The sequence below is a fragment of the Parus major genome, chromosome 2, assembly GCF_001522545.3.
Source record: "Parus major isolate Abel chromosome 2, Parus_major1.1, whole genome shotgun sequence".
NCBI lineage: Eukaryota > Metazoa > Chordata > Aves > Passeriformes > Paridae > Parus > Parus major.
The window spans coordinates 119,670,099-119,697,692 of record NC_031769.1 but is presented as its reverse complement, the minus strand read 5'-3'; the positions used below and the strand labels follow the sequence as shown (position 1 = coordinate 119,697,692).

The following is a 27,594-nucleotide window of genomic DNA, read 5'->3' as shown; positions in this document are numbered from 1 at the left end:
TGTGTAATCTTGGACAGACCACTTTGTCAGTCCTTTTGTTTACCTGGCATGAGATCAATTCCTCCACCAACCACACTTTTTGACGTGTTATTGTGAGTATTATTGCCTGTTAATCATTTGAAGTACTTTATGGGGGGTTCACCATAAACAATTCTAGCCATTCACTTCACAGGAGTATTTTGAGGGTAAATTCATACGACATACAGAGTAAACTCTCTGTACCTTTAGTTGCAAGTTGTGCTGTAGGATTGAAGGTCTGGAGTGATAAGAGGAAAAGCAAGAAGGCTGAAAGAGAAAGTTTCCTTATGTATGGCCAAAGGTTTTTGTCCCTGTGTAAATCCCACCTTGTCTCAGTGTACTGCATGTTCCAGCATTGTGACAACCTATTTTAAAGGGTTAGGGAGAAGGGTCCAAGAAACAGGGCAATAAGATATAACTGACTAATGGATCTGCTAATTTTTATCCATCCTTATGAGGACCTCCCTATACAGGAGAGGGTTTTCATAACTTACCGATGCAAGGTACGCACACTGCCCACAACAATGGCAGACAATTTCTTTCCACAGCTTTGAGCCTGAGGATTCTTATCTTTTGTCTCACGATCAGAAAATGGAAAGTAAGTTACTTCTTATTCTCTCAAAGGGAGTATTACAAAAGAGAGAATCCTTGTAAATGTTTTATTGAGGCAGTGTAGTAGTTATAGGGATATATATTGAAATAATGGTTCTTTCTTTTTAACCTGCTTTAGACTGGACCAGAATATGGTCAAGGAATGAATCCCATCAGCCGTTTGGCTCAGATCCAACAGGCCAAAAAGGAGAAGGAGCCAGAGTATGTTCTTCTTTCAGAGAGAGGAATGCCTCGCCGTCGAGAATTTGTTATGCAGGTATCATTTGCTGTCATGTTAGAGATAATGGCCTTGCTGTGTTTTGTTCAAACTCAAGCAAAATATGAAGTGGATCTCCTTCTGTTTAGCTTTTTGCCTTGCCGTCAGATATACAGGAATAGTATGAAATACAGTATCAGAAAGCCTGTCTAAACTTTCTTCTTTCTCTTAGTGAAACAAATGGCAATTGAATTATGTGCCCTCTTGATGCTTTTCATGTGATTTGCATTATTTTATACTCTTATTTTTATTTCACTTGATTGTTATTGTCTTTATCCCTGATGGTTCATGATTTATTTATTTTGTTTGTCTTTTTGGAAAAAAAAAATAAAATCGGGCAGGTGTTAATTCGAGGATCCCAATACCCAGTGTTCTGAAATATGGGTATTCATATCTCCATATTGCCAGGCATTTTGGCTTTAAAAAATAGTGTTGTAAATTTTTGCAGATTTCCAATTTCTTTGTGACTTTGTTTCTATCTAAAATACAACCAAAAAAGCCAACAACGCATTTTAGACTGTGCTCTGACTGGACCTAATACTAAAACAGTAAATCATTAAAATTCCTTTCAAATTTAAATTAAGAACATGTACAAGGATTTGGTATAACTGTGATATTTTGTTAGATAGCACAACAGCAGGTTAGGAAAGATTAGAAACAGGAAAGGATTCTGTATTCTTGTGTTTTCACTCAAGGGTAATTTTATGCCGGAACAAGTCACAACAGCATACCTCAGCATGTTTTGACTTGTTGTCTACAAACCACACCAAAATGTCACTTCTGATCACAAGCAAAATTTATGATGTTCCAGCACCTCATTCTCCAGAAAATTAGTTATGTTTTCACTTAAATCATCTTAGTTCCCCCTTCATGTCTATGAAGATAAGCTAGTAATCTTAATTTTCTTGGACCTCAGTGGTCTTTCTTCATGATTTTTTATTTTTCTCTCTGAAGGAAAAGAAAGTATTTTGTTCCTTTTGTTGCAGAATCATTTGTTTAATATAAACTTGGATTTCTAAAATTTTATGAGACCTGAAAGTATTTGAAAAAGAGTGATCCTATCACAGAAAATCTCATTTCCCAGGCTTAGACCCCCATGGGATGGTTTACAGTTGTTAGTTGTTGTGTGAGGCCTCAGAAGAACAGTGTAACACAGCCCAGTATTAGGAAGATGGGCTGGAAGTTTAGTTTTCTATTGGAGGAGTGTCAGTAATGGCAGTCTTTGGTTTGTGTAACAAAGAATCTTAAAAGCGGTAAATATGTAGAAGATTCCTGTATCTAAGAAGGTTTGTGAAAGAGTTAAACTCCATAGAGCAGTTGCTTTGTTACAAATACTTTAAATACTTTAAAACTCCATTTTCACCCTTCTGTAATATTTTCACACTAAAATTATTCTGCTATTTATCCCACCTTCAGGAAGTCTCAGTGGATTCATTATAACATGCAGAAAACCTTATCAGAATAAAAAGCCTTTGTATAAACTACTTAAACCATGTTTTCATTTAATTTAATTGAATGTGGAAGTAAAATATCCAGAGATAATATGTTCATTTTTATCTGTCACACAAAGAGCAAGTTTAGATGTGATGAAATGGATCCAATTACTTGTCCTGGCTACTAGATAAACAGAAGAAAACCTCTGATGACATTAGTTGGTGTTCTGTTCCCAAAGTTAATTTCAGAAAGCTCTTTCTCTTTGTAGTGAGGCCTTTAATCCTTGATAGAGGTTATAATAATAGCTAAACCAGTTTTACAGGTCTGAGAAATAGCAGCATATTGATTTATTGTGAGCTATGTTATAAATTATCTTTTTGTCTTGTCCCATTAAAGTCGCTCAATTTTATTGCGTATAAACTTGTAGCAGATTGGCTATTTTCTAATTGTTATTGTGAACTGCATAGAAGATAAGGTTTATATTTCAAGATTATTAATATTTTTGGCTTAGGCTGACAAATTTTTTAGCTATATATATATAATGTATAATGTATATATATGTACTTTGAAGGGATATTCATGATTATTATTTATTTACATCCTCTTCTTAATATTTAGAATTAAGAAATATTTGAGTAAAGAAGAATTTAAACTTTTAGGAAAATACATATATGGTAAATTGAGGAAAGTGAAGAATTATTGAATGACATAAACTACTAAATATAATTTATTCTTTATTTAGCATTTGTATGCCTTTTTTTACATTTTTTTAAAAGTTCCTTCCAAACTGTTTCAGGTCTTTGACCTCTGGGGGTTTTTTTGTTATTCAGGTCACCTTGATGATTTTATTATATTTATGTGATGGTGATTTCCTTTTTTTGACATGGTTTTGAAACTGTGCACTGTTTTAAGACACAATTTGGCAAATAGAAGGGCTTAGTGGACTGAGCCAAATACACCCATCAAGGAGCTATGAATATTGCCTAAATGAACAGCAGTGAGAGTGCTCATGTCACAAACCAAACACATACGGCTCCAAAAGTTTTAAGAATGGTACCAAAGCCAAGGATTAAGTTGTAGCCACACATTTTGTGAACATCCATTGCCTACAGTTTGTCCTTGTTTTGGGGTTTTAATTTCTCCTGGAGTTATGAAAGGCATCATGTTTGTCAGAAACCCTTTGTACTGTGCAAATTGTAGGTCCATTGAGGAGCCTTTTTTCCAAGGACCGTTTGGATCAAAGCTGGTCAGGTGTAAGCAGTTCCAGCCCCTGTGTTCCTTGCAGTACAACAAAGTGGCAGGAATGCAAATATGATTTTCACCCTTCTTTGGAAACCACTCTTGTTAAAACTCCAGTCTGTTTGTCTCTCCATTGTTCTATATACTGTATTCTGTATACTTTCCTGATGATGCTGGGGAGCTGCTGCAGGCACCACTCCTTCCTACAAGAAAGAGGAAGTACAGACCCTGGGTCAGCTCCCATGTTAACAGAGTTGGGGAGAGGTTCATGAAGGAGAATGAGGGTGACACAAAGGCTGATGGAAGAGAGAGACAATTGTGTGTGTGCATTGAGATGCAGAAAAATGTAGCTCTTGGGTATGGGTTTGGTGGTCTTCTGAAAAATCTAAACAGTCCTTCTGAGTGAACACTGTAGTCCCCTTTTGCTGTACTGTAGCTTTTTCAAGATTGTGTCTTCATCAAAAGAGCTGACAACTGTTGGTAGAACAGCAAGAGTGTTATACAGTGACATTAAGGAGTCTTGCATTTATCATGATTATGATCAATATTTTCTTTTAAAGGTAAAAGTAGGCAATGACATTACTACTGGAACAGGTCCAAACAAGAAAATAGCTAAAAGAAATGCAGCAGAAGCAATGTTGCTACAGCTGGGATACAAAGCCTCTACTCCTCTTCAAGACCAGACAGAAAAGGTGAGAGAACCAATTGTTGTGATGCCCACACTTTACCCTTGTCTAGATTTTTAAGCTGTATCAGCTGATCACTTAGTAAGACTGGAAGCTTAAGCTTGTGCACGGCCTGTTTTAGGGAGCTGCTTGTCACAGATTGCCTTTGTTTAGCTACACTCTACAGCTGTACTACAGTTAGTAGTAAGTACAGCCTCTGCTCCTGTGAGAGTAATTAGGAACAGAAACATTTCCATGGAATAGTGTGTGTGCAAAAGTGTACATGTGATCCATCGCCTATTTCTACTTACAAATCAAGATGAATGTGCCTTTTGCTTTTATTCCAGTTTGGGCATCCATGAGAGCCCAAAGGGACAGAAGGAAAGAAAAAACGTTAGTAATTTTCATATATAAAGTAGTAGTCAATGTTTATCTTCCCATTGAATGTGCATGAAAAGCATTACAGAAAAATAATGGCCTTTTCACATTTGATGACTGATGAAGAAAATGTGTGTCAGGTTTTGAAATTCTTATGCATTGGAAGTATGTATTTCCACGTTAGCTATCTTTAACTTAGCACTCCTCTCCTGTCTTGAATTCATTGATGAGGAGTATTGTAAAAAATAGGGTGTTAAAGTTTTGCCTTTTGTATTCTGAAAAGATATTTGGTAAGGTAATTAAGCTATGGATCCTAAACAGCTTCTGTCATATACAGGCTCACTGCATTTATATGTTTTGATAATTACTTATATGTTTACTGTGGCTGCACTAGGTAGCAAACAGAAAATTCTGTTGGGCTTTTCTAGGACTACGTGATAAATCTGAATATAGTGTATATATACCCATCTATGTATATGTAAATATGAAGATATTCTGTTCTGTATATTCTGTATTCCTAACCAGGAAAAAAACCAATACTGTACTGGTTACTTGGCCCCACCTTCTTTTGTTTCACTCTCCTTTGAGAGTAGCAGCAATGTGTGCTGTTCACACTCACCTTCACTATGTTCTTCACTGTATGTCTTAGTCATAGACAAGTGTGAAATACTCTAAACAGAGTACTTGGAAGCTGGATGATGTTCCTAGTGAGAACACACTGTGCAGACACAGCCATTTTAAAAAAAGCTTCTGACTGAGTCGAATGATAATTAATTTTCACCAGAATGCTGAGACATTTCTGCTGTAGAATATACTCTCTGTGGTATAAAACTATCAACTTTTTCTTCACTGCCAATTTGGCCAAATGGCTTTAACAAAAAAAACTAGTCAAAACAGAATTTTTTTTTCTTCTTCTAATATGAAAACAGGTTTTCATTCTTGCATTTTAAATCAGCTGAACTAAGTTTACTCAGTATTTGTCAGAGATAAAGCCTGAAAAAAATCAGCTTACAGCATAGTTGATTTGGAGAGCTCTACATAGTGTAAACTTGTGGTTACATTGAAATCCTTACCAAAAAACTTGAGTGGCTAAAATGGGATGCTGTTGCTTTGTTTCCCTACATTTATTAAGCTATTGCTTACAAGTGCATTGTCTTTAGAAAAATCAGGCTTAATTGCATACTTCCAGATGTAGACATTTTAGGATTGGTAGACAAGTGTACAGTTGCTTAATATTATTCTGAACACAATGAACAAACATGTTACTGTATCCAAAAAATATGAAGTACTCAACTTTGGTAGTGGCACTGTAATGGCAGTATCATAACAAAATCACAACAAATTTTTAAAGCTTTGTTGAGATTTAAGGGCATGAAATATCTAGAGCATCTGGTTTTATCTTCTGTATGTAACAGACTGGACATATTTGGAGATGCACAAGTTAGTTTTTGTAGCTGAAAGAATTTTAACTCTCAAACTGAACTGTGGTGGAGAAGAGGGAAAATAGCCCTTAGATCTCTACCAGCGTGAGCATTGCAAAATTCCTTGCATATAAATGCACAATAAAGATAAACCATTAGAAGACACTTGTTTCACTGTTTGAATCCAAAATGGGTCCCAGTGTAGATTAGCTGATGTAGCAGGTTGGCATCTAAGTAGATAATTTTCACTTGTATGCTTTTTTTGATGATGTTAAAAAAGGCAATTCTTTTTTCCCCTCTGTCCCCTTTTCCTCAAGTCCTTTCATTCCATTACTCCTCCCTTAAAAAATAAACAAAACCAAATTCAGTGGGTTTTTTCCTTAACCCTCGTACATAAAAAGTGACTATTTATTGGTTTAATGGAGACCTAAGAGTGTTATAAGAGCAATGTGTAGTGCTGATGGCAGCACAAGTAATCCAGGTAATGTAAAAAAGTAAAGGCTCTGCTCTTTTCTGGGTTAAACTGATTCCTGAAAGAAGTCAGTAATGGTTGTGCAGAGCCTTGAGGAGAGCAATCTGGAGGTATGCTGGGAGTTATTTTGCAGTTGTCAGAATTTTAGCTTTATGGATGAGAATGGAGAGTTGTAATAATTTTTTCATGTTTCCATCTTGTTTTTTCTTGCCACTTGTATTCTCAGAAAGAAGAAAACCAGGGTAGATTGCATTCATGTGAGGCAGCAGTACTAAGGATCACTTACTCATAGAGGGATTGTTGTTAAATTCTCCATCATGATCAACTTAATAAGCAATAAGAAAGAGAAGAATGAGTAAAGTTGGAAATCTCATATTGTAACAGTTTGCTTTTGCTAGCATCTTGTTACAGATGGTCAGGATGGAATCCTGACAAAACCGTGCTGTTGTTATAGCAGTAAATGCAAACATATTTATAGATTTCATGTTGCTTATTCATATGAAGAACTGTTGTCACCTGTGTTATCTAATATACATATAACCTGCTTCATAATATGAATAAAACATGCCATATAAAATTAAAGTGCATAGATGTAGGTGACCAGTTTGAAAGCTGACTGTAATGCCTGTCCTCCCTTCCCATCAAATATCTCCCATTTTCACTGCACATTGCCCAGGCTTTTTGGCATGTGCATAAGGAGGAAAAGCAGGGAAACAATCAATGAAGTACCTGCTTTTCATAGTGTGCTCCCCCCTCCTCTTTCCCAAGTAAAATGTATCATCTAGTAGTCTATATTATGACATGGTAGCAATCTAAACAGCCTTAATGCAATTTCTGAGATGCAGAGGCAGGTTTCAGGTGGTTGATTTTTCTTCTCATTTCTTTGACTTTCCAACCCCATCTTCAAGAACGAATGATTACAACTTTGTTCTGGCATATAGCCTGCATTGCAGTGAGGTTTTCTGTTTGCATAGAAAATCACAGTGAAATCTGAAAAGGATCATTCATTTCACATTCATAGAGCTGGTTGTCAATAGCTCCTAAGTAATGAGGGAGGTTGGACTTGTTTATCCAGTTTTATACATAAAGTTTGAACATTTCCATCTTATTTACTGTGTAAACCTCAGTTTTGGCTTCATTTTGAACCTGTGTGTTAATTGTTCCCCTTTTCCATATCAGAGTAATATCCAGTATTAAACATAGTAAAATTAATTTGAAGACAATTTGCTTCCTCAAAAAATATATTTAAATAATGGAAAATTGCAATAATTTTTACTTCCACTTCAGTGACTAAATTGATTCCTAACAAGTAAATATTTTAAAATTACACCCAAGTACTTTATAGTGTTTACACATTCCTTCATAGGCAGTAATTAGGATCTTCTTGTTTTAGAATGTAATTTCTCTGTTGGCTGTTTATGTTTTCAGTTGAGAGCTGCTTAAAACATTTAATTTTATTTAAGTCTGATTTGGTAACATATTGAGTTGAACCTAATCCTTGGGGAAACATTTATATTTCAGTGTTAGGCAATAGTTGCTAATGTTTACTCATGAAGGGTACATTACTCAAATAACCTATCTTAGGCAAAAATTAAGATGAGTTAGCAAAATTTTGTGAACAGATGCGGCAATCTCAACTCATCATTTTTAGTGACTTACAACTAAACTTATAAACAGGAATGCTCTGTTTAGGGAGTAGTTTGCTCTTTAGTTACTTGTCTTTTTCTACCTGTTTCAGCTTGGAGAAAACAAAAGTTGGAATGGCCAAAATGTTGGGTTTCCTGAGCCCACAAGTAACAGTAAGTATTGCTTTATAAATTCATATTGATACTTATTTCTCCTTGTCTCTGTATGATTTGGGTTATCCAAGACAATTGAAATACTTTTGGTAAATACTTTGGGGTTTTTATTACAATTAGACAAATTAATCCCTGAGCGTCCTGTGTGTGAGTGTAGGTATGAACAAGTGCAGGAACAAGGAAATTTTTATTTTCTAATTGTATCATTGAATCCTTCAGTTTGTAAGGGATTTTAGGAGGTCACCTAAATGGCTTGCTCAAAGCGCAGTCAGTGCAGAGTTGAGATAAGGTTGCTTATGGCTTTTTAACAGCTCTCCAGGGATGAAGGTTCTGTAGCTTCTCTGGGTAGCCTGTTCCAGTGCTTAACTCTCTTCACACTGATTTTTTTTCCAATTTTATCCTTGTCAGAACGTGTTCTGTTTGTTTATGACTATCATTCCTGTTCTTCTGCTATGTACCTCAGTAATGTGCCTGGCTCTATCTTTTCTGACAACCTCTTCTTAGATATTGCAAGGCTGCTGTTGGGTCCCAACAGATTTCCATTATCTAGGAATTTATCTACCTCGACCCTAAAGTCACAGCTTAGAGACAAGGATGCTATGGGAGACACAATGTCAAAATCCTTGCTAAAGGCAAGGTACTTTCCATTCATAAAATGAATGCTCTCCATTCATAAAACCAGTCACTTTATCATGGAAGACAATCACACTCTGCGCCCACAAATGGCTTTAAGAGGTCTGCGTGATTTTCCCAGAGACCAGACTGAGGTTGACCAGCCTGCCTTTTATGAGTATAATGCATTTCTCCAGGAACTGGAGATTTCTTCTGATTTCCATGACTTTTTGAAGAGAACAGAGAGTGGCCTCATAATGAATGATGCAAGCTGGTTGACTCAGCACGCTAAGATATTTCCCACTTGGTCCAATGGGTGCACAGGAAGTTCCACCTGAATATGAGGAAGAACTTTACTGTCCAGTGACTGAGCTCTGGAACAGGTTATCCAGAGGGGTTATGGAGTCTCCTTTACTGGAGATATTCAAGAACCATCTGGCCACAATCCTGTGCCATATGCTCTGGGATTACCCTGATTGAGCAGAGGGATTGGACCAGATGACCCACTGTGGTCCCTCCCAACCTGACCCAATATGCAGTTCTGAGATTTTGTGATTTGTATGGGCTGACTTCTAGGTTTTGTCACAACAGCCCTGATTCTGATGAGGTTCTGCTACTGGTAGTTCCTCTCTTCCTTGAGCTTTGTCTATAAGACACAAAAGCCCAAGAAACCTTGTTGATAAAGACTGAATTCAGTTTCACTGCAACAGGTAAAGAATAGGACAGAACTTCATGAGTTTATAATTAGATTTTTGCTGATTAAAGTGGTAAAGACAATATAAACCATACTTTTTCGCTTTTTCATGAGCCTCAGATTTTTCTGTAGAAGCATGTATAGTTTTGAACTTTTTAAGGGTCCCAGACATTATCTCCCTCAGCTAAGGACTGTACAGACATGGACACACACGAGCTACCTTTTATTTTTTGCCTATATACATCTGAAAGACACGGTCCTAAAAGCAGATTTAAGGAGTTTCAGTAGTGCTCCATTATATACGTGGTCTTCCCAGTCACCAGAGAGTGACCCAGAGACCAGAGGAATAATTTGTGCTTCAATTTACACAACAGTTTGCTAGTGTTTAAAATGATCTTGGATTCAGCACGTCATTGTGTTTCCTGAAAGGAAGTATTCCACAGGATCTAAGATTTCCTATTAATTGCTTCCTTACAGCCCTGTCATCAACCCCCATCAATACTTTTAAGTTATTTGTGTTTGTATCATCGAAATCTCTTGAGGATAAGGCCAATGAAATATCTTCAAATGTTAACATTTTAGAGTTTGAGACAGCAGAATAAGACCTCTAACTTTTCTCCTGTCCTTGCAGTGTCTTGTAGCAAAGACACTTACAGATGAAACCACAATCTTCTGTTAAACCGACAAGATAAAACAATCTCTTAGACTGCCCTAGACAACTTTGATAGTTGCACTGTAAATCCCAATCTAGAAGGAGAACACAAAGGCAAACTCATTCAACAGGAGACAAGATTAACAGAAATTATATTTTAAAGCTGGCCTGACCAAATAACTTATTTTTCACAGATTGACCTGCTCACATACCTTCTTGCAGCCACCAGAGCCACAGTACAGACACAGGTTTTCATTCTAGGTCACTTTTGTAATGCACAATGCCTTAATTTCCAATCTTCTGATCTACAAGTAAATTGGAAGTCAAAGGAGATAGAGCTAGCATGCTAGTTGACATAGAGAATTTGTTCAGAGATCACTGTTCTTAATCTCTTAGCCTCTTTTTTTGACTGTTCCCATCTAGAGGCAACATTAATAATAGGTGATTAAAGTGCATCATAGGATGTTAAAGGATTGGAATGAATCTTAAAGATTATCTAGTCCCAGCCACCCCTGCCATGTGCAAGGACACCATTCACTAGACAAGATTGCTCAAGTACTTATCCAGCCTGACTTTGAGCACTGCCAGGGTGTTCTGAATAAAAGTAATCACTTTTGTGCATGATCTCTCATGCACCTGTGAAGTGCAGGGCTTTTTAAAGGCAGTTCCAAACAAGTTCCACACTTTTAGATCAAAAATGTCACATCCTTTCTGGTATGAATATGTTAGTTTATTTTTAAGATCAACACTTTTTGGTAGGTGAATTTACTCTTGAATTTTTAAAGTCATTTTTTTAAGTTAGAAAGCTTTAAAAGAGGGCAAATGGAGCAGCTTTCTCCCTTTTGTATACTTCTTAGAAGAGAAATGAATAGTTTGTATTTCTTGTTACCATAAACCTAACTTTCAGTGGTCTTAAAAATCTGAGGCTCTGAGATTGCTACATCTACCTTTTGGCAGCTTTTATTCACATTTCAAGTAATTTTATTCCAGGAAAACAATTGTGTCCTGCTAGGGCAGGGTACTGTGCATCAGTTTCCTTTTGCAGATAGATAGTATTTCTTTGTGTGCCTAATTCCCTGAGTTTCTGTCTGAGTCAAATAAAGCTGGAATAGTAAAGGGAATTTGTAAACTTCAGTACAATAGAAAACAAAATCATAACAGTCCTATATTTTAGTTGAAGAACAGATTCCATTGTACTCTTACAATGTCACTTGTTTTTGCTGAGAAATACTTTACAGTCTGTATCTTCCTATTAAATATTCTTGAAAATTAACTTGTCCTGCTGCCCTGTATCATGTTACTCTTGCATTATCCATGTGGCAAACCTCAGTTCTGTTCCTCCTACTCACTGGCAAAGCTTCTTCCCACAGGTTTACTTCTTTACCTTTCTTTTTCATTTCACAATTTCAAAGAAAGATGAAACATAAAGCTATTGGTTTCTTGGTTTAGGATATCGTTGACATTCTTCACATGTGAAATGTCAAGAACATTGAGTTTTTTTCCCTTATGCTTCTGGAAGAGACTGAGAGACTGTGAGCAGACCAGAAGCATTTGCAACCCATACAGAAGATGTTTACTGTAAACATCTTCCCATCTAGAGGCTGTAAACAGAATCTCATTTATCTCTCTTGATTTGACTTAAGCAGTTATCAACAGAAACAAAACATGCAACAAATAAACAATCCTATTACAAAGTGCATTTTCATGGGAACATATCTTTGTTTTGTATTTCTGGATGGGTTAATCACAAACATCATACAGGATGTCTTCTGGGAGATGTCTTCTGTAGATGAGCTATAAAGAACAGTATAAAAATAAAAGTAAAATGTAACTCTGGTTTTATATATTATAATTCAAAGAAGGAAAAAATTACCATAACTGTTTTTACATGTTTCCCAACTTCAGTTTTTCATTGTATAGTTTTCCTTTACCTATTTCTAACAAATTTGGGAGTCACAAAGTACTGATAAACTGATAATTAATAAAACCAAACAAACAACACATTCAGAGCAATCTTACCTCTCTGTAGAGGACAGACTCTTTGTTTTTCTTGCCTAACATTTTATTACTAGGGCTTCGTGCATGACTTTATAGTCTTTGTTCTTCAGACTACATCTGCTCCTGCTGTTTGTTCACCACCTGAAATCATAACCATTTGTTTGTGACATCACAATTAGTTACTGTGAAGATGATTAGATTGTCAGCAACAGATGATTATGATTTCAGATGGTAAATGAGCAGCAGGAGCAGATGATCTCCTAAGGAACAAAGATACTTGATCTCATACAATTGTTCTCAGTGACAGGAAAAAAAAAAAAGAAAAAGGAGACAAAGAAGCAAATAGATATTCTGAAGAGTTTCTTAAGTCTGTAATGAGAAAATTTGATATTTTTCTGTAAATAACATTTATTTGTGTATTTTTAGTATTAGTATTTTGAAAAGTCTACTTCAATATTAGATTAAAAAATACAAATTAAGAAATACAAAAAATACAAAAATGTTACATATTACTGTAAGCCCTAAATGTATGGCTACATTCAGATCCTTACTTAGATGTTTCCTCACCAGCTTTTCAGAGATAATAAATGCAACATAAATGATGTATTTATGAAATTTTACATACTAATACATCTTCACATTGAAGGAAACAAAATTTATGTGACCTTTGTAGTTCTGGCTGTCAATAATTTCAGAAAGAGATTTTTTATGTAGTCCTCTAATTGTTTTTCAACTGGGGATTTTGGTGAAGATTTCCAGTAGATAATTTAATGCCCATGTGTTTCCATGAACAGGGACTGAAGTCTACAGTTTGGGAATAAAGTTTCTGTTTTGCAATTTGGGCATTGTTAATGTTTGTGTGTTATATTTTGATGAAATATGTAATTCTTTTGGGTATATTTCACAGGTGATTTATAGTAGATTGTGTGCATTTTTAATTACTAAGTACTGCTGTTGCATTGGACATGGCTTCTGAATTGTTTTCAAATTTACTCAACTTTGTCAATTATAATGCACTCTTGCTAGGAGTTACATTGATACATCACTAAATGCTTGCTGAATTATTTGCCATTCTGACAATAAAGTGGTTGACAACACCACTTGGTGAAAGGTCACAGAACAGTAGTTTTCCATCTGTTCATTTTGATATTTTTGTTCTGTTTTGTGGGGATTTTTTTAGCTAGCAACCTGTCAGGTGAGCATTATAGCATCAATGGAGCAGTTTCTTCAGCTGAGCCATTTGTCCTCACTTTAAATGTCCCACAGCCTTGTCTAGAGTCTCTTATTGCAGCTGGTTATCTTTAAATAATACCTTGCCTCTGTAACTGCTGAGTTGATCTGCTAATTTTCTGATTAAATTTTCTTTCTAACTGAAGACATGGGAAAATTAAATTTAGAAGCAGAGGAAATTTGTTCAGTTTTGTTTCTTTCCTAATTTACTGAAGCTAGGAAATCCATGCTGCATTTGGCATTATTAATAACTGATGTATTATTTTCAGTTTCATCTAACAGTGAAAATTATTTTATCCAGTGTAACACAAATTAAATATAGCTTGCATATATATATTTTTTTTAATAATTTAAAAAACTTCTAACACATCTAATATTAAGAAACATATTAACAAGAAAGGGAAGGGAGTGTTATTTTCTCTTTGCTGTTTTAAGAACTAATGACAAGAGCCAAACTAGCATTTTTATGTGTGAGTGGGATTTGGGCTCAACTCTGGAGCGTAAAACAGCAACTGCAAGTGGTCCCTCTCCTTTTCCCACATTTCCCTTTTCAGATTCAGATTCAGTTTAATTGTTTAAAGTTCTGCAAGTTTTGCATCTTTGGAGATGATGGTTTCTTTGCTGAGTTTAGAGTATAATGTGTATTTATAAAGAGCCTAGTGTTTTAAGCATGTGCCCAGAGCATTGGAGACTTCATGGAATGCAGAGTCTGGATAATGGCAGCTGCCTTTTAGGGATGTCTATCTAATATGATTTGCAGCCAAAAAAGGAAAAATCAAATGCTATAAAAATATAGGAAATTCACAGGGAAGGAGTGATCTAAAGTAATCATGACTATTGATTGAATCTCTTGTGACTGAGGTTGCAGATGTGTATTCAGGTGTTCTCTAGCTGGTTTACTGATATTCTGCCTATTTTAGATACCGGTTAAAAAGAAAGAGTTGTGTGAAACCTGCTGCCTGGTTCTTGAGTAGTATAGATTTTGCATATGTAAGAAATACTGACTTTGGCTGTGAGGTCTGTGGTTTGGGTGCCCTCAGGACGAGAAGGAACTCGAGTCACCTGTCGGGGAGACTGCTTAACCATCAAGTTTTTGTTGTATTAAATGAATAAAGAGGAAGCAACCACCAAGACAGGAGACAGCCAGCTCTAAGAGTAATTTCAGATAATGTAAAAGGCTGATATGAATTACCTTTATTCAAGCTTGCCAGTCTATTCCTTTGAAACAATCTACACATGAAGGAGAAATGCAGAACTCTTTTTTGATGTTAACTCTCAAATTCAAATTTAATTATGTAATTATGCTAAATATCTGCATTTGGTTTTCTGTCTTCACATGAGAAAATGGAGCAGGATCACATAATTCACCTCAGCACAGTGTTACTCTAAATATTTTCACTTTTCTGGAGTCTTTTCTTGTTTTCCAACTCTCTCCACTCCAACCTAAAATCCACCATGTACCTCACCCTTAATCTAGGATAATTATGTCCTTGAAAAATTGAATCTCCTGAACTGAATCTTCATATCTGTCAGAGCTAAAACTGAATTCTCCACTCTTTCCTCCGTGCCCTTTCAACAGCAAACACCTCTTTCTCCTCCTCAGATTTCCTCCTCACTCACACCTATCTTGTGCTTGTTGGTGGTCCCCTTGGCCTTAGCTTTGGCAACCTCTCTGTCCTTGTTGAGATTTGCTCATTCTTTCATCTCTTCTCCCTGTGGGTCAGGCCTTTGTTTTCATCATCACCATTCTCATTCCCCTCCTCATCTGTTAATGAATAGTCTTGCCTGCTCAGGTTGCCTCCAGTTGCACTTAGGCACTCTCCTAAATTGCTTTATCCCCACAAGCATCACTTTCTTGCAGCTGTTACAAGCACCTTGATCTGCCAGCTCACTAGCTTGATTTGCTTCTGCTCCAAATTTGCTGATCCTCTTTACGGATACTGACCTTCCTTCTGTATTTTGATGGATTATTTTCTGAACCTGCTCAATCTTAATCTTTGGTTATGTGGTACATGGACATATTGCTGGAAAATTATGATGCAGAAATTATAATGTAAAACTTGCAGTGTGGATGTTTCATCTGTCTATTGGAATATTTCATAGAATATCCTGTAGAAATTCCCAACTGCAAACACTATGTCTTACTTTTTACCAAAATCTTATGTATTCAAGCAGGAGTAAAGCTGGAGGAGAATTCAAAGGACCTTCCTTACATGAGTTAAATGCCAAATGTTACAGAAATTCATAGAATTTAAGTCCTTCAATACTGCAATTTATGTTTTGGCTATACGGAAAATAGTCTGGTGAAATTAGGGATATCAAGACCTGATTACATGAAGAACTAAGTAGCATTTACTTCAGTATCATGGTTATTTAGAGGTTAAACAAAGGTTAGTATTTTAATGAGTGGCTTTATATAACATCAGTTTGTTTAAGGTCATGAAGACGAGATCTTTTGATTGAAAGACATTGTGTAATGACACAACATTTTTTCATGTCTGAATATTGCAGTAGCTGGTGACTTAGAAATACCATGGATAGCTGTGTTAAGTAGGTAATGATTGCAGCTTGGTATTTCAAGCCAAGATTGTGTGTAGACAATTGCTGAGAACATAATGGCCATACTATTTGCCTATTCAATTCTTTGACTGACCTTTTCTGAGTTCCTACTGATGTAATAAAATTTGAAAATATTCTAGTATATAAATAGCCTTTTACATTGAATGGGGTATAAAACCATAATTTCTTTTTATTATAATATTTACATTTTTCAGTCTTGTTATTGAAGTAGTTATTTGGGTTTTTTGTAAATTCTCTCTTTTTTTTATGTCAGTAGATTTGTAATGGGCCATATTTTACGGAATGCTGAGAACCTGCCAGTTCTAGGGAGTAATTATTGCATTTGAGCATCCTCCATGCCTCTTAAGTTCTTGTCCATTTTAATGTACAAAATTGTAAAGTCAGGATTAGATCCAGTTCTGACTTTTCCTTCTTAAAACCTTACTACAAGATTTTTTCCCTGTACTTTACGTATCACATTATAAGAAGGTTTTATTCAAATGTGACTACAGCTAGCATAATCTGAAAGAAAGCTTTTTGATGATTATCTATCAAGTATTTTATTCAGTTTAAAAAATACTGATTATTTCCTTACGTATAGTCTTTTCTTCATCTAGTGATAGTTTATTTCAAATACCAGGGTGCTCAATTTATGAGCATATCATATACAGAATTATACTGTGGTTTACTCTGCACCATTGCACAAGACATGAAAACACTCCTTTGTGCCATATCCCACATCACTGGTTGTAGTTCAGGGAAGAGCATGTGTTCTTCAGCAGGGTCAAGGAAAGTCATATTGCAGCTGGCACTGCTTCTGACACATGAACAAGTGTAGCTTTTCTGTAGGATAAGTGAGAACTTGGGGAGAAAACTCTATTCCCCAAGAAAGCATGAAGTTGTGGTTTAGATCAAGTATAAATATGAAAAGTCAGTGAGTGCCCCAGAACCAGAGAAGCCATTGAGTGAAGGCAGAGGAAGAATATCCCATCAGTACTGATTAAGTATAGAAGAGAAAATTAGCACTGACATATGTGTGTATATATATATATGTGTGTGTGTGTGTGTGCAGATTGACAACATGAGCCTGATTCTGGGCCATCTTGTGGAGCTGAATGATAAAATTGAAATCTCAGCTTCTCATGTTTTCTGATCTTCCTGACAGGAACAGAAAATTAGAAACAGGACACCAGTGGTACCTGTGTAGACTCTAATAGCTGTGAGTGTGCAGGCAATGCTGTCATCACTCTGAACTTTTCTTAATTTAATAGCCCACTGCTGTGGGGTAACTTGTCACTGTTCTTGTATCAGCAAATTCCGTTTTTGCAGTCTTATTACATTGAGGCTTGTTTAGTAATATTGTCAGTTGTTCTTCACCCCATTCCCCATGCAGACAGTTCTTCTAATGGTTAATTTTGTTTACCACAAACTCCAGAAAGTGTAGGACAATTCTGTAGAAATGTCCCCCATCTTCCCAGCCAAAGGGACACCGAAGAGAAAGGGTTAGGAATAAAAATAACATCACTCAAACAGAACTTTTGGAGATTGTCTCTATTATGGCTGCTGTGAAAAAAAGGTGCAATCTAAGCACTGAGATTTCCAGGGCAAGGCTTGTGAGGGATTGTTGGGCCATTTTGTATCTTATTCATATATTTGCCTTGGAGTCCAAGCTATTTTGCAGCTATCTAGTATGTGACAGCAAAAGTAGACAATGGAAGATGAAGAAATTTGTTCTTAGGTAGAAAAGGTCTTTGGTGTGTTTTCACAGACTTCAGAAGATTGTGAGAGACTGCTAACAATTACTGCCAGTGATGAATAAGACATGTTTTTTAAATGTTAGTGATTACATTGCAAAGCTAGCCTGCATATTTTTGTAGCACATTTGCCCACAGGTTTAAATAATATCAATGGAAATTATTTTAACATGTTTCATAAATGTGTCTCTAAGTTAATGTCCAGCAGAAGGTGCAGTGTTGTTGGTCTATTATAGATCCTGTGACTCCTAATAATTATGATTCTTCCTGTGGAGTATGGTGAAGCTTGTATGGGATAAATATTTATCAGACACAAAAATCCAAGTTTTTTTCTTAGCTGAAAAATAAAAAAAAAATGAAAATGTTTCCCTGGAGATGTTCTTCTGCAATGCATAAAGGTGTTATAAGATAGTATTTCTTTCCCCCATGCTTTTTAATTAACTGATTGTTAGAAGACAAGTCAATTTCTGAAGGGTTCTTTTGTTCTTGCACTTAATCCTCTGTTGCTGTTGTTGTTATATCCCTTGTCATTTGATAACTCTACTACTGTAACTAAATATATTTATACACTTTCCTATAATACAGCAGAGTTGAAGTAAGCAGGCAACAGTGAGAAATTATGTATAAAATATCCTCAGTGATACATTAAAAATAGATAATTAATTACAATTAATATATGTTTTATAGAAGTTTTCAAAGAGACCAGATTTTTATTGGCTTTTTAAAACAAGTTTGTAAGAAGCTTCATGAAACATAGGCCCTGAATATGAAAAGTTAATATCTTGCAACTACATTAATGTAATGTCTAGAATATTACATTACTTTGTTTCCAGAGATAATCAATGATGGTAATATAATATCTGCCTCTCAGAGCCAATGTATGATTTAAATTAATTATTGCTTATAAAGCACTTTGAAGTCTTTAGCAGTAAGGTGTTGCAAAGTGTAAAAGTACTATTATTAATTTAACATCACCATTAAAGTCAGTACTTTAAGAGCATTTGCTATACTCTGCTCAATATCTTTCTATTCATCATATGCTGCATATTAGTTATTTTAACATTTAGAAAGCTTAGTAATCTGGAAGTATTCCAAACCATTGTTCCAGACAGCAGTTAGATATTTGGGTGGATCATGTAAAAACAGTGAAATGGCTGAGAAAGCATGTAAAATGTTTGTTTTAAATAATATTACATCAATGGAACAGACATCTGCAGCACTGAACTTGATTTTAAACTTCTTTAAACTTTTTTTTTTAGTTAACATTGTACTGTGTTTTTCTAAAATTGATTGGAGGGGGCTAATATCATGTTATTTCTAAACAAGTAGACTGTTTAATCTTTTGTTCAGTTTTCATTTCTGTTTCTGAAATATTCGTGGGAAATCAGATTTACAGTGGGCAGTTCTTAGGAGGTGGTGAACACCTGCCACTCAGTATTTTTATTGCTGTTTGATTTTGTAACCTAGTGTCAACTACCAAGATTTGTATTATCTTTTTTTTTTTTTTTCAGTTTTCATTAATCTTACATCTTGTGTAAGACTTTAAAAATAGAGACAGAGGTAGGCCTTGGAGGTTACAGCCTCACGAAAAGTATATAAAGTCTCTCTTCTCATACAGTGATTACATGACATAAAATAATGCTGTGTATTTACACAGTTGTTTATCTATTAGATCTTTATATATTTATTTTATATAGATCTTAATCTAATAGATGTTTATCTATTAAATTGCCCCAGATGGAGAAAAAGAAATTGTAGGGATCCTATCCTCCATCTGTCCCAGCAGCATTGTCTTGAATTTGTGCTTGGCTCTGGAGTTCAGTCTACGGCCTTTGTAGCCAGTTCTAAACTGGGTAAAAGCAGCCTTCATGTTCAGGATCCAACCAGACTACCCAGCACTTTGGAGGTAGTTGGGGAGAGCAATCAGGTGAATAACAGATATGTCTTTGTGATATAAGCAGATGTTCCAGATTTCTAAAAGCCATATGAATTTAAAAGCCAAATGTACAAGTAAATCAATTAAAAGATTCACCTGTAAGCAGTTTGCTGAGTCGGCAGTGAGGAAGTTCCATTTTTACCATGTAGTTGAAAATGAGGATATTAATTACAGGTAATATTTTTTGAATCTTCTCCTTGTGGTAGACATTATATTTAAAAGTACTACTTGCACTTCTAAGATTAAAGGAATCTTTCCTAGGTACTAGAAATTAATTTCCTCCTCCTCTTTGAATTTATTCTACTTTCTGAGATTAATTTAATATGTACTGCAAATGAATTAAGCATTGAACCCTTTGATTTCTCTTGGGATTACTAAATCAGTTAACAAACAGGTTTATTATCCCTAGAATGAAATGCCATATGGCTCAGGTTCACTCATATTATGTGCTAGAAGATAAAAGTATGTTCTTAATATGAAATTACACATTTCAAGCTCATTTTCTGACGTACTAATAATAAGAAAAAGATTTTCTTCTTGTGTCAGCCAACTGGTTATTTGTATTTCCAAAAAATGCTTCTCTGTTCAAGAAAGCTGGCAAACTTCAGACTTAATTCTACATATTTCCATGCACAGGGCTATCAGCAAAACTGGTCAAGTGTGTACTTTTGTGTCCAAGCACTTTTAGGGTGGAGTTATTTTCTAAAAAGGTATTAAAAATGTTTAAATGTAGATACATTATCCCTAATTTATATGTCACTGGAAATATTTAGAAGTAATTCAAATAAATTTAGATCTTTTTAATGTTTACCTTAACACCTATTGATATTAAGTAGGATACATATATGCTTTCCTTTTTCAGTATAAATGTTCTTGAAATCAAGGAGCTATTTGAAAACTATGGGATATGCAGCCAAATAAATAAATTCCTCTTCACTGCAGAGCAGTCAGTCATTAGCACAGTAACACTGTAGCTGCAGGGCAATTTAAGATTATTTTACCCACGGGCTGCCCTTGTGATTCAGCAAACACTTTAAGCCAGCACTTGAGGCAGTGCTGCTACTGCAAGGAACCATGCTGTCCTTCCTTTGCTGCCAGCAGTTCATTCTCATGAACATTCTGACATGGTCCTACAGGCTAGTGTTGGCACCAGAGCAGCTGGGGAGTACAAACCCCACCTGTAGGTGGTAGAAAAAACCTCTACTTCTGGTGGCAACAGTGCTCATATAGAGTAGTTTCAATTATTTGTGCGAAAACAGCCTAAATTATTGGATCAGATAGGGGGTAGAAGAATCAGCTAGGAGGTAGAAGATAGGTGTAGGGAAATAATGTTTGTGCTACTATTTTGAAGTAACATCTCTTTCTCAAAACATGTTTGGAGACTTATAAACCATGTTCATATTGTGTATTCTATGCTAGCCACAGTTTTAAAGGTAAGGTTTGTACCATTCAAAAAGAGTTGGGGAAGAGGAAGAAGAGGGGCACTTCAGATCTGCTTTGTTACTAAATAAATTAGGTGACTTCATTTACAGTCACTGTAAAAAAAATACACTGCTTCTAAATTCTGACTTTGTTTTTCATTGTAAAATATGTTGATGAAAATTGTCTACATGTCAAACCTGTTCTGAAGTAATGAGAATGATTTTTGGTTTTGTTTTCAGCACCAAAGGGAATACTCCATCTCTCTCCTGATGTATATCAAGAGATGGAAGCAAGCCGCAACAAATCAGCCCCTGGTACCACTGTAAGCTATTTGTCATCCAAAGAAATGAGCCAGACTTCTAGCTCTTTCTTCAGCATATCTCCTACAACAAATAGCACAGCCACAATTGCCAGGGAACTTCTCATGAATGGAACATCCCCAACTGCCGAAGCCATAGGTCTAAAAGGAATATCTCCTGCTTCCCCCTGTTCTACAGTGCAGCCTTCAAAACAGCTGGAATATTTGGCAAGGATTCAAGGCTTTCAGGTATGGGAGGGGGAAAATGAAGCTCTTCAGCCAGAATCGTAGCGTTGCCATCAAGGTTTCACTCCTGCCCCCTTGAATGTGGGCATGCATGTAACTTATCTTGTAAAATTAGTTGGTGTCTGAGGCAGTTTCTGGGTCCAGGAGATACAGATTTCTACCAATATATGTGTCCCTCCTTCTCTTTTGTTCCTTCCTTACATTTATCTTACTGCAGCCCATCTTTTTCTCCTATGTCTCTTCTCCTTAAATAACTACAGGCTTAAATTATGTTTTCAAATTGCACTTCTTTGAGAGTCTTCACCTCTTGGTTTCTCCCTTCAATTCTGTTCCAGAAGCTACTGATGCACCACCTTACCTTTGCATTTGTCTTCTAGGCCAGGTCATTAAAGTAGTTTTTTTGCTTCCCACCCTGCACCTCTTAAATGTAACCTGGTGTTTTGGTTTAGGAAAGGTACTACCCAATTTAGTATCCCACTGAGACTCTCCAAACCACTGCCACACTCACTTCTCCCTTCCCTTTCCCTCCTCCCCTTGTGGTGGGCTGGAGAGGAGAATTGGAAACATAAAAGCTAGATATCATGGATTGTGATAAGAACAATTTACTGGAAACAGCAATGAGATAAGAAAACAAACAGTTACAGCAACAATGCTAATGGCAGAGGATAGAAGAAATTAACAATTCCCACAGGATTCCCCTGAGAACAGCCAATACCTGACCATGCTTTCTGCCACGTTTACTCATCTGGAAGAGACTCCCTCCCCTAAACCTGGCAATGACATGAGGTGGTATAGAATCATGTCCAGGTCCTACCCATGGCCCCTCCTGGAAATTGCAAAAATAAGCCCTCTCCTGGCCAAAAAGAGGACATTATCCATCCCTTATTCTGTACCATATATAGCATGCCCAGATCCTATACATTCCAAGTATATATATGTATATACAAGCAGAGGTATCATTTCCAATGACTGTTCCTGCAAGATGTCTGTTGAGTTCGTTTAATCCATGACTGTGGGTTCTGTCTGTCCCAGATATCTTCCAGGACAGGAGGGCTGGTGTGCTGTCAGCTGGTTGCAAGCTGCATCATGAGTTCACTGCTGGTGCATCTGGAGCAGTCCATACTCATTGTCCATCGCAGTTATAGCATACAGTGTCATTTGGCAGTGTCATTCAGCAGCCAATGTTATACTATTCAACACTACAGACTATTCTCACACAACTTCCCTGTGTACCTCACCGCTGGAGGTACACAAGGAAGTTCCCTGTCCCTCTGCATTACCCACCAAATGCACCCAGGTCCTGGAGCAAAAACAATTCCATGGCTGTGTTTGCCCTTTCTTGAGGCATGACTAATCCAAGCTCTCTTCCCTAACATCATATGCACCACAGGGGCTTACAGTGGTTGCTTCTACCACAGTCAGCACATCATGCTTGCCTTGGTGGCCTTGTGAGATCATGGTGTAATTGATCTGCCAGGCCTCCCCATATTTTGTCTATTGATCCCCACACCACAGGGGCTTTTACCCTCTTGGCCTGCTTGATTGCAGCACATGTTTTGCAGGTTATTCCATAACCTGGGAGAATGTATCCATGCTTAAGTCCACCCCTTGATCATCTATGTGTTGCACCTCTTTCCTGATGACCTGAGGCATCATGAGCCCACTAAGCAGGAAATAATTTACCCTTATGTTGTCAGTACACATCTACCTGAGACACTTGAACCATGGCAGTCAAATCTGCCTTTCCATTGTGGTGTCCTTCAGTGGCCTGACTCTTAGGTATGTGTGCATCTACAAGACATAGTCATACAGTCAACTTCCCTACCTGAGCAATGATGTATTGCCGCAGTTCAGCAGCCCAGATGGGTTTACCTCTGTGCTGCCAGTTGGCCTTTCTCCATTGGTCCAGCCACCCCCACAGAGCATTGTCACCATCTATGAGTCACTGCAGAGGCAGAGTGCTGGGCATTTCTCTTGTTAAATGATATTAAAAGCCAGCTAGATGGCTTTCAGCCCTGCAACCTGACTTGATCCACCTTTTCCCTCAGCTTCTGTGACTAGCCGTGCAGGACTCCATATAGCAGTTTTCCATTTTTGATGTATCCCTATAATATGGTAGGATCTGTCAGAGAAGAGAGTGTATCACTTTTTGTTTCTGGTACCTGATTACATGGTGGGGCCTCCTCAGCATGTCACCTTTTCTTCTTCCTCTTCTGACATTAGTACAAAATTTTGACCTTTGGGCTAGTTCATGATGACTTCCAAGATCCCTGAGCTATTGGGGTTTCCTATTCAAGCTCACTGAATGGTCAGCACAGTCCACTCCCTCTGTGTAGCATTAGTGGCATGATGTGTGGAAGAGACTTTCTCTTGGAACATCCAGCCTGGCACTGGCAGTCAGGGTGCCAGAAGAAGCTGTGCTTCAGTGCTGATCACTTCTGAAGCAGCTTGAACCCCTTCATAAGATGCCAGTATCCCTTTTTCAGTTGTTGTGTAGCAGGCCTTGGATGCTTTGTATTCCCAGCTCCAGAACCCCAAGAGTCATCCACCAGTGTCCCCTGATACTTTTTGGCAGAGACTCCAGGAAGGACCATTCTCCCCATCTGCAGTATAGACCACAGTTTTCACATCTTGTCCTGTCCTGACTGACCGAAGAGCTACTGCATGAACAATCTCTTCTTTAATTTGTTCAGAAGCTTCTTGTTCAGGACCCCGTTTAAAATAATTAATCTAAGAGAGCTTTCAATCTGAGTGAGCTCTGGAATATGCATTCTCCAAAAGCCCATGGCTCCTAGGAAATCCTGTGTTTCCTTCTTGCTGGTTGGTGGGAACATAGATGCTGTTTTGTTGACCACATCCATTGAAATCAGATGACATCCATCTTAACATTTTATTCCTAAAGCCTGGATTTCCTGGCAGGTCCCTCAACCTTACTTTGCTTTATGGCAAAACCAGCCTTCAGAAGGATTTGGATTATCTTCTCCCCTTTCTCAAAAACTTCCTGTTCTTTGTTGCTCCACACAATGATGTAATCAATATATTGCAAGTGTTATGAAGCCACACTCTCTTCCAGTGCAGTCTGGATCATTCCATGACAAATGGTGAGACGGTGCTTCCACCCCTGGGAAGTTGGTTCCAGGAGTACTGCATGTCCTTTTGGGTCCTTGAAATACCCACTCCTGAGGTAGTCTATGCCAAGTATGCACAAGACCTCTGGGCCAGTCACAATGGGGTGGTTTTGCCATTCATTCCTGTAAGACCCCAGAAGTCACTTGCTGAGTGTTTTGAAAGGGCTTGCAGGTTTTTTATGTACCCTGAATTAGAGAGCAATGAGAAATACCAACAAGAGATCAAAATAACAAAAACTTTACTGGCAAGCTTCAGAAAATCAGAGAATTTTGCCAAAAGTTTAGAGCAACATTTAGTCAACATAAAACATTTTGCAAAGCCCTAACTTAGCAAACTCTAAGCCTGTTCAACTTAGCAAACTCCAACCAATCCAAGTTTAAGTTACTCAAACATCAAGAAGAAGACATGAGAAGAAGGAGAGACAAGATGCAGAAAAAAGTGAATATAGTTACCACTGCTGGGTTTCAGCAGTCTTCCAGCTGATATAAAATCCAAGGGAAGGAAGGGCCAACATGTGCTTGCCTGGTGTACTGGCTTAAGTACCCTTTGTCTTTCCTGGGCTCTTCCTCCAGGCAAGGCTTCTGGTCTGGCAGCTGCTCAGGAGCTGTGTTAGGGGCTTCAGAGATAGGATGAGGAGCATTGCCTCCAGTGTGCCAGTGGTTGGCAGTCAGTCTGGGGCTGGGATACGGGCTCGGGAGGCTGGGGTGTGGGGAGCAGGGCATCACCTCACCAGGGCAAGACCCAGCCTGCCCCTTTGCCCACACACATGCCCAAAATGTTTTGAGCAAGCAATCTCCTCCAGTCTCTCCCAGTACCCAGTCAGGTTCAGTACATCTTCCAGTACAGTCAGCTGTTGGGATCCCCTGTCATCCCAGAAACAGAGATGGATTCTGCCTGTACCTATCTTTTTGGCATCAGGGCATATTGTTCACTGATACCAACTAAAGCTTTAAACTCCTTTGGGTCTGGTGTGCCAAGCCATCAGATCCACATAGTCCGAGAGATCTGATTATCTCTTTCCTCCACCTTGCTGGAGGCAGGACACCTCCAGTTCTGGTCATGGTATTTGTTGCTCACAAATAAATATGAGCTGAAGGTACTTCAAGAGGATTGGAAGCAACATCAGCCCTCCTGTTCTGTCTGAGGACTTGTCCACAGGAAACTGGAGTGGCATTTATCCTTGAAGGATTTCTTGTGGTGTTTGTTCTTCATCTCAACTCATGTACCCATGCTGCTAAGGCACAGGTGGGTTTTCCATTCCACTTCCTGATGTCCTCTCCATGGTCATGCAAGTAAAACCACAGGTTACCTTGTGGTGTGTACCCTCTCTCTGGAACGGGGGGTGCTTGCTCCCAATAGCAATGGCTCTGGTCCATGGGATATTTCTGGTCTCGCTTGTTCAAGTCTTTCAAATCTGTCTGCCATCTTGTAGTCTTTCCACAACTGAGGTGCAGGTTGATAGGGAGGACAAAACATGATCTTCATATTGCCAGAGTCAGGTAGTCACCTGAAGCACTGTTTGTTCTTCTTTCATTGCCATTAGTGCCAATGGGGTATGATGATGATGTGTTCTGCACAAACTTCTACCATATGGACTGTGTACACTGGACATCATCTGGAGCTACAGAGCACTGCTCTTTATTTAAATCCCTATAAGTTACTTCTAGCACAGCTAATGCTCTCAGGTACTGGATACCTTTCTCCATGACATCCCCTCTGCTTGGATGCACTATTAGATGATCCTTGAAAAAACACCCTTCCCTCTGCTTGACAGGAGTCACTTCCAGAAGCTGAGAGTTTCTGTCCTCTTCCCAATCCCCTTGTTAATACCTGCATCCTGTGACAGGGGTCCAGTTGCTTGGCTTCATTACCATCTAATTTCAAATTGTTGGACACAACATCCCAGCATGGGAGCAACCAGGTCACCAGGGGCTCTCCTGGCTGGCTGCTGACATATTTTTGCTCACCTGGTGTAGTGATCAGATGGCAGGCACCCACCAAAGCTGCTCTCTCACTCTGCAGCTGGACGGGGGAGAGACAATATAGTGAGGGGTTCATGGGTTAAGGTAAGGAGTGGGAGAGACCATTCATCAATACCATCATGGGAAAAACAGGTACTTCCCAATGCATATGAACTTGGAGATAAGCATTGAATTTGTTACTGACAAAATTGGAGCAGGATAATGAGAAATAAAATAAGAACCTCAAAAACGCCTTTCACTTGTTAGAAATGAAAAAACTTTCAGATACAATTAAATGGTGACAAAGTTTTGTCCAAGGAAAAGAAAACTGTTTATTAGTATGGATTTAACTGAGCCAGGTGCATACCTCTCTCCCACCCGAGCCGAACACACACACCCTCCAACAAAATGTCTACAAAATATACACTTTTCCCATTGGGGGGGGAATGGTGTGGGGGTGGTCCCTGACCCCTTTTCCATTGGCTGGGTACTCAGGAATTTACTTTCTCTCCTGACTGTCTACTTTTCTATCCTCTTCTCTCTCATCCTACTTCCTTTTGGTCAGGTCTTCAGCTCCACCCCTCTGCCAGCTTACAGCAAACCAGTAAGAGCAAGTCCAAACAACAAACAACACATAGGAACATCTTTCACTCTTTGACTTAAAAACTTTTTGGCTTCAGCAAAATATTACCTCATCTGTCACACCCTCACCCCTTCCAACCAACAGTGCAGGGAGACAGGGAATGGGGATTTTGATCAATTCATCACCTGTGGTTTCTCCCACTGCCCAGGGAGAGGAGTTGTTCATC

General features: G+C 37.8%; 1 protein-coding gene across 4 annotated transcripts in view; it reads left to right on the top strand.

Moving 5' to 3' along the window:
• Window positions 1-27,594, top strand: part of STAU2 (staufen double-stranded RNA binding protein 2) — a 176,096-nt gene that overhangs the window by 64,498 nt on the left and 84,004 nt on the right. For all 4 annotated transcript variants that reach the window (XM_015617024.3, XM_033512297.1, XM_033512296.1 and 1 more), the window contains exons 9-12: window positions 749-886; window positions 4,120-4,251; window positions 8,234-8,294; window positions 21,391-21,698. In XM_015617024.3, coding sequence (XP_015472510.1) covers window positions 749-886; window positions 4,120-4,251; window positions 8,234-8,294; window positions 21,391-21,698 — 639 coding nt within the window. The remainder of the gene's footprint in view (window positions 1-748; window positions 887-4,119; window positions 4,252-8,233; window positions 8,295-21,390; window positions 21,699-27,594) is intronic.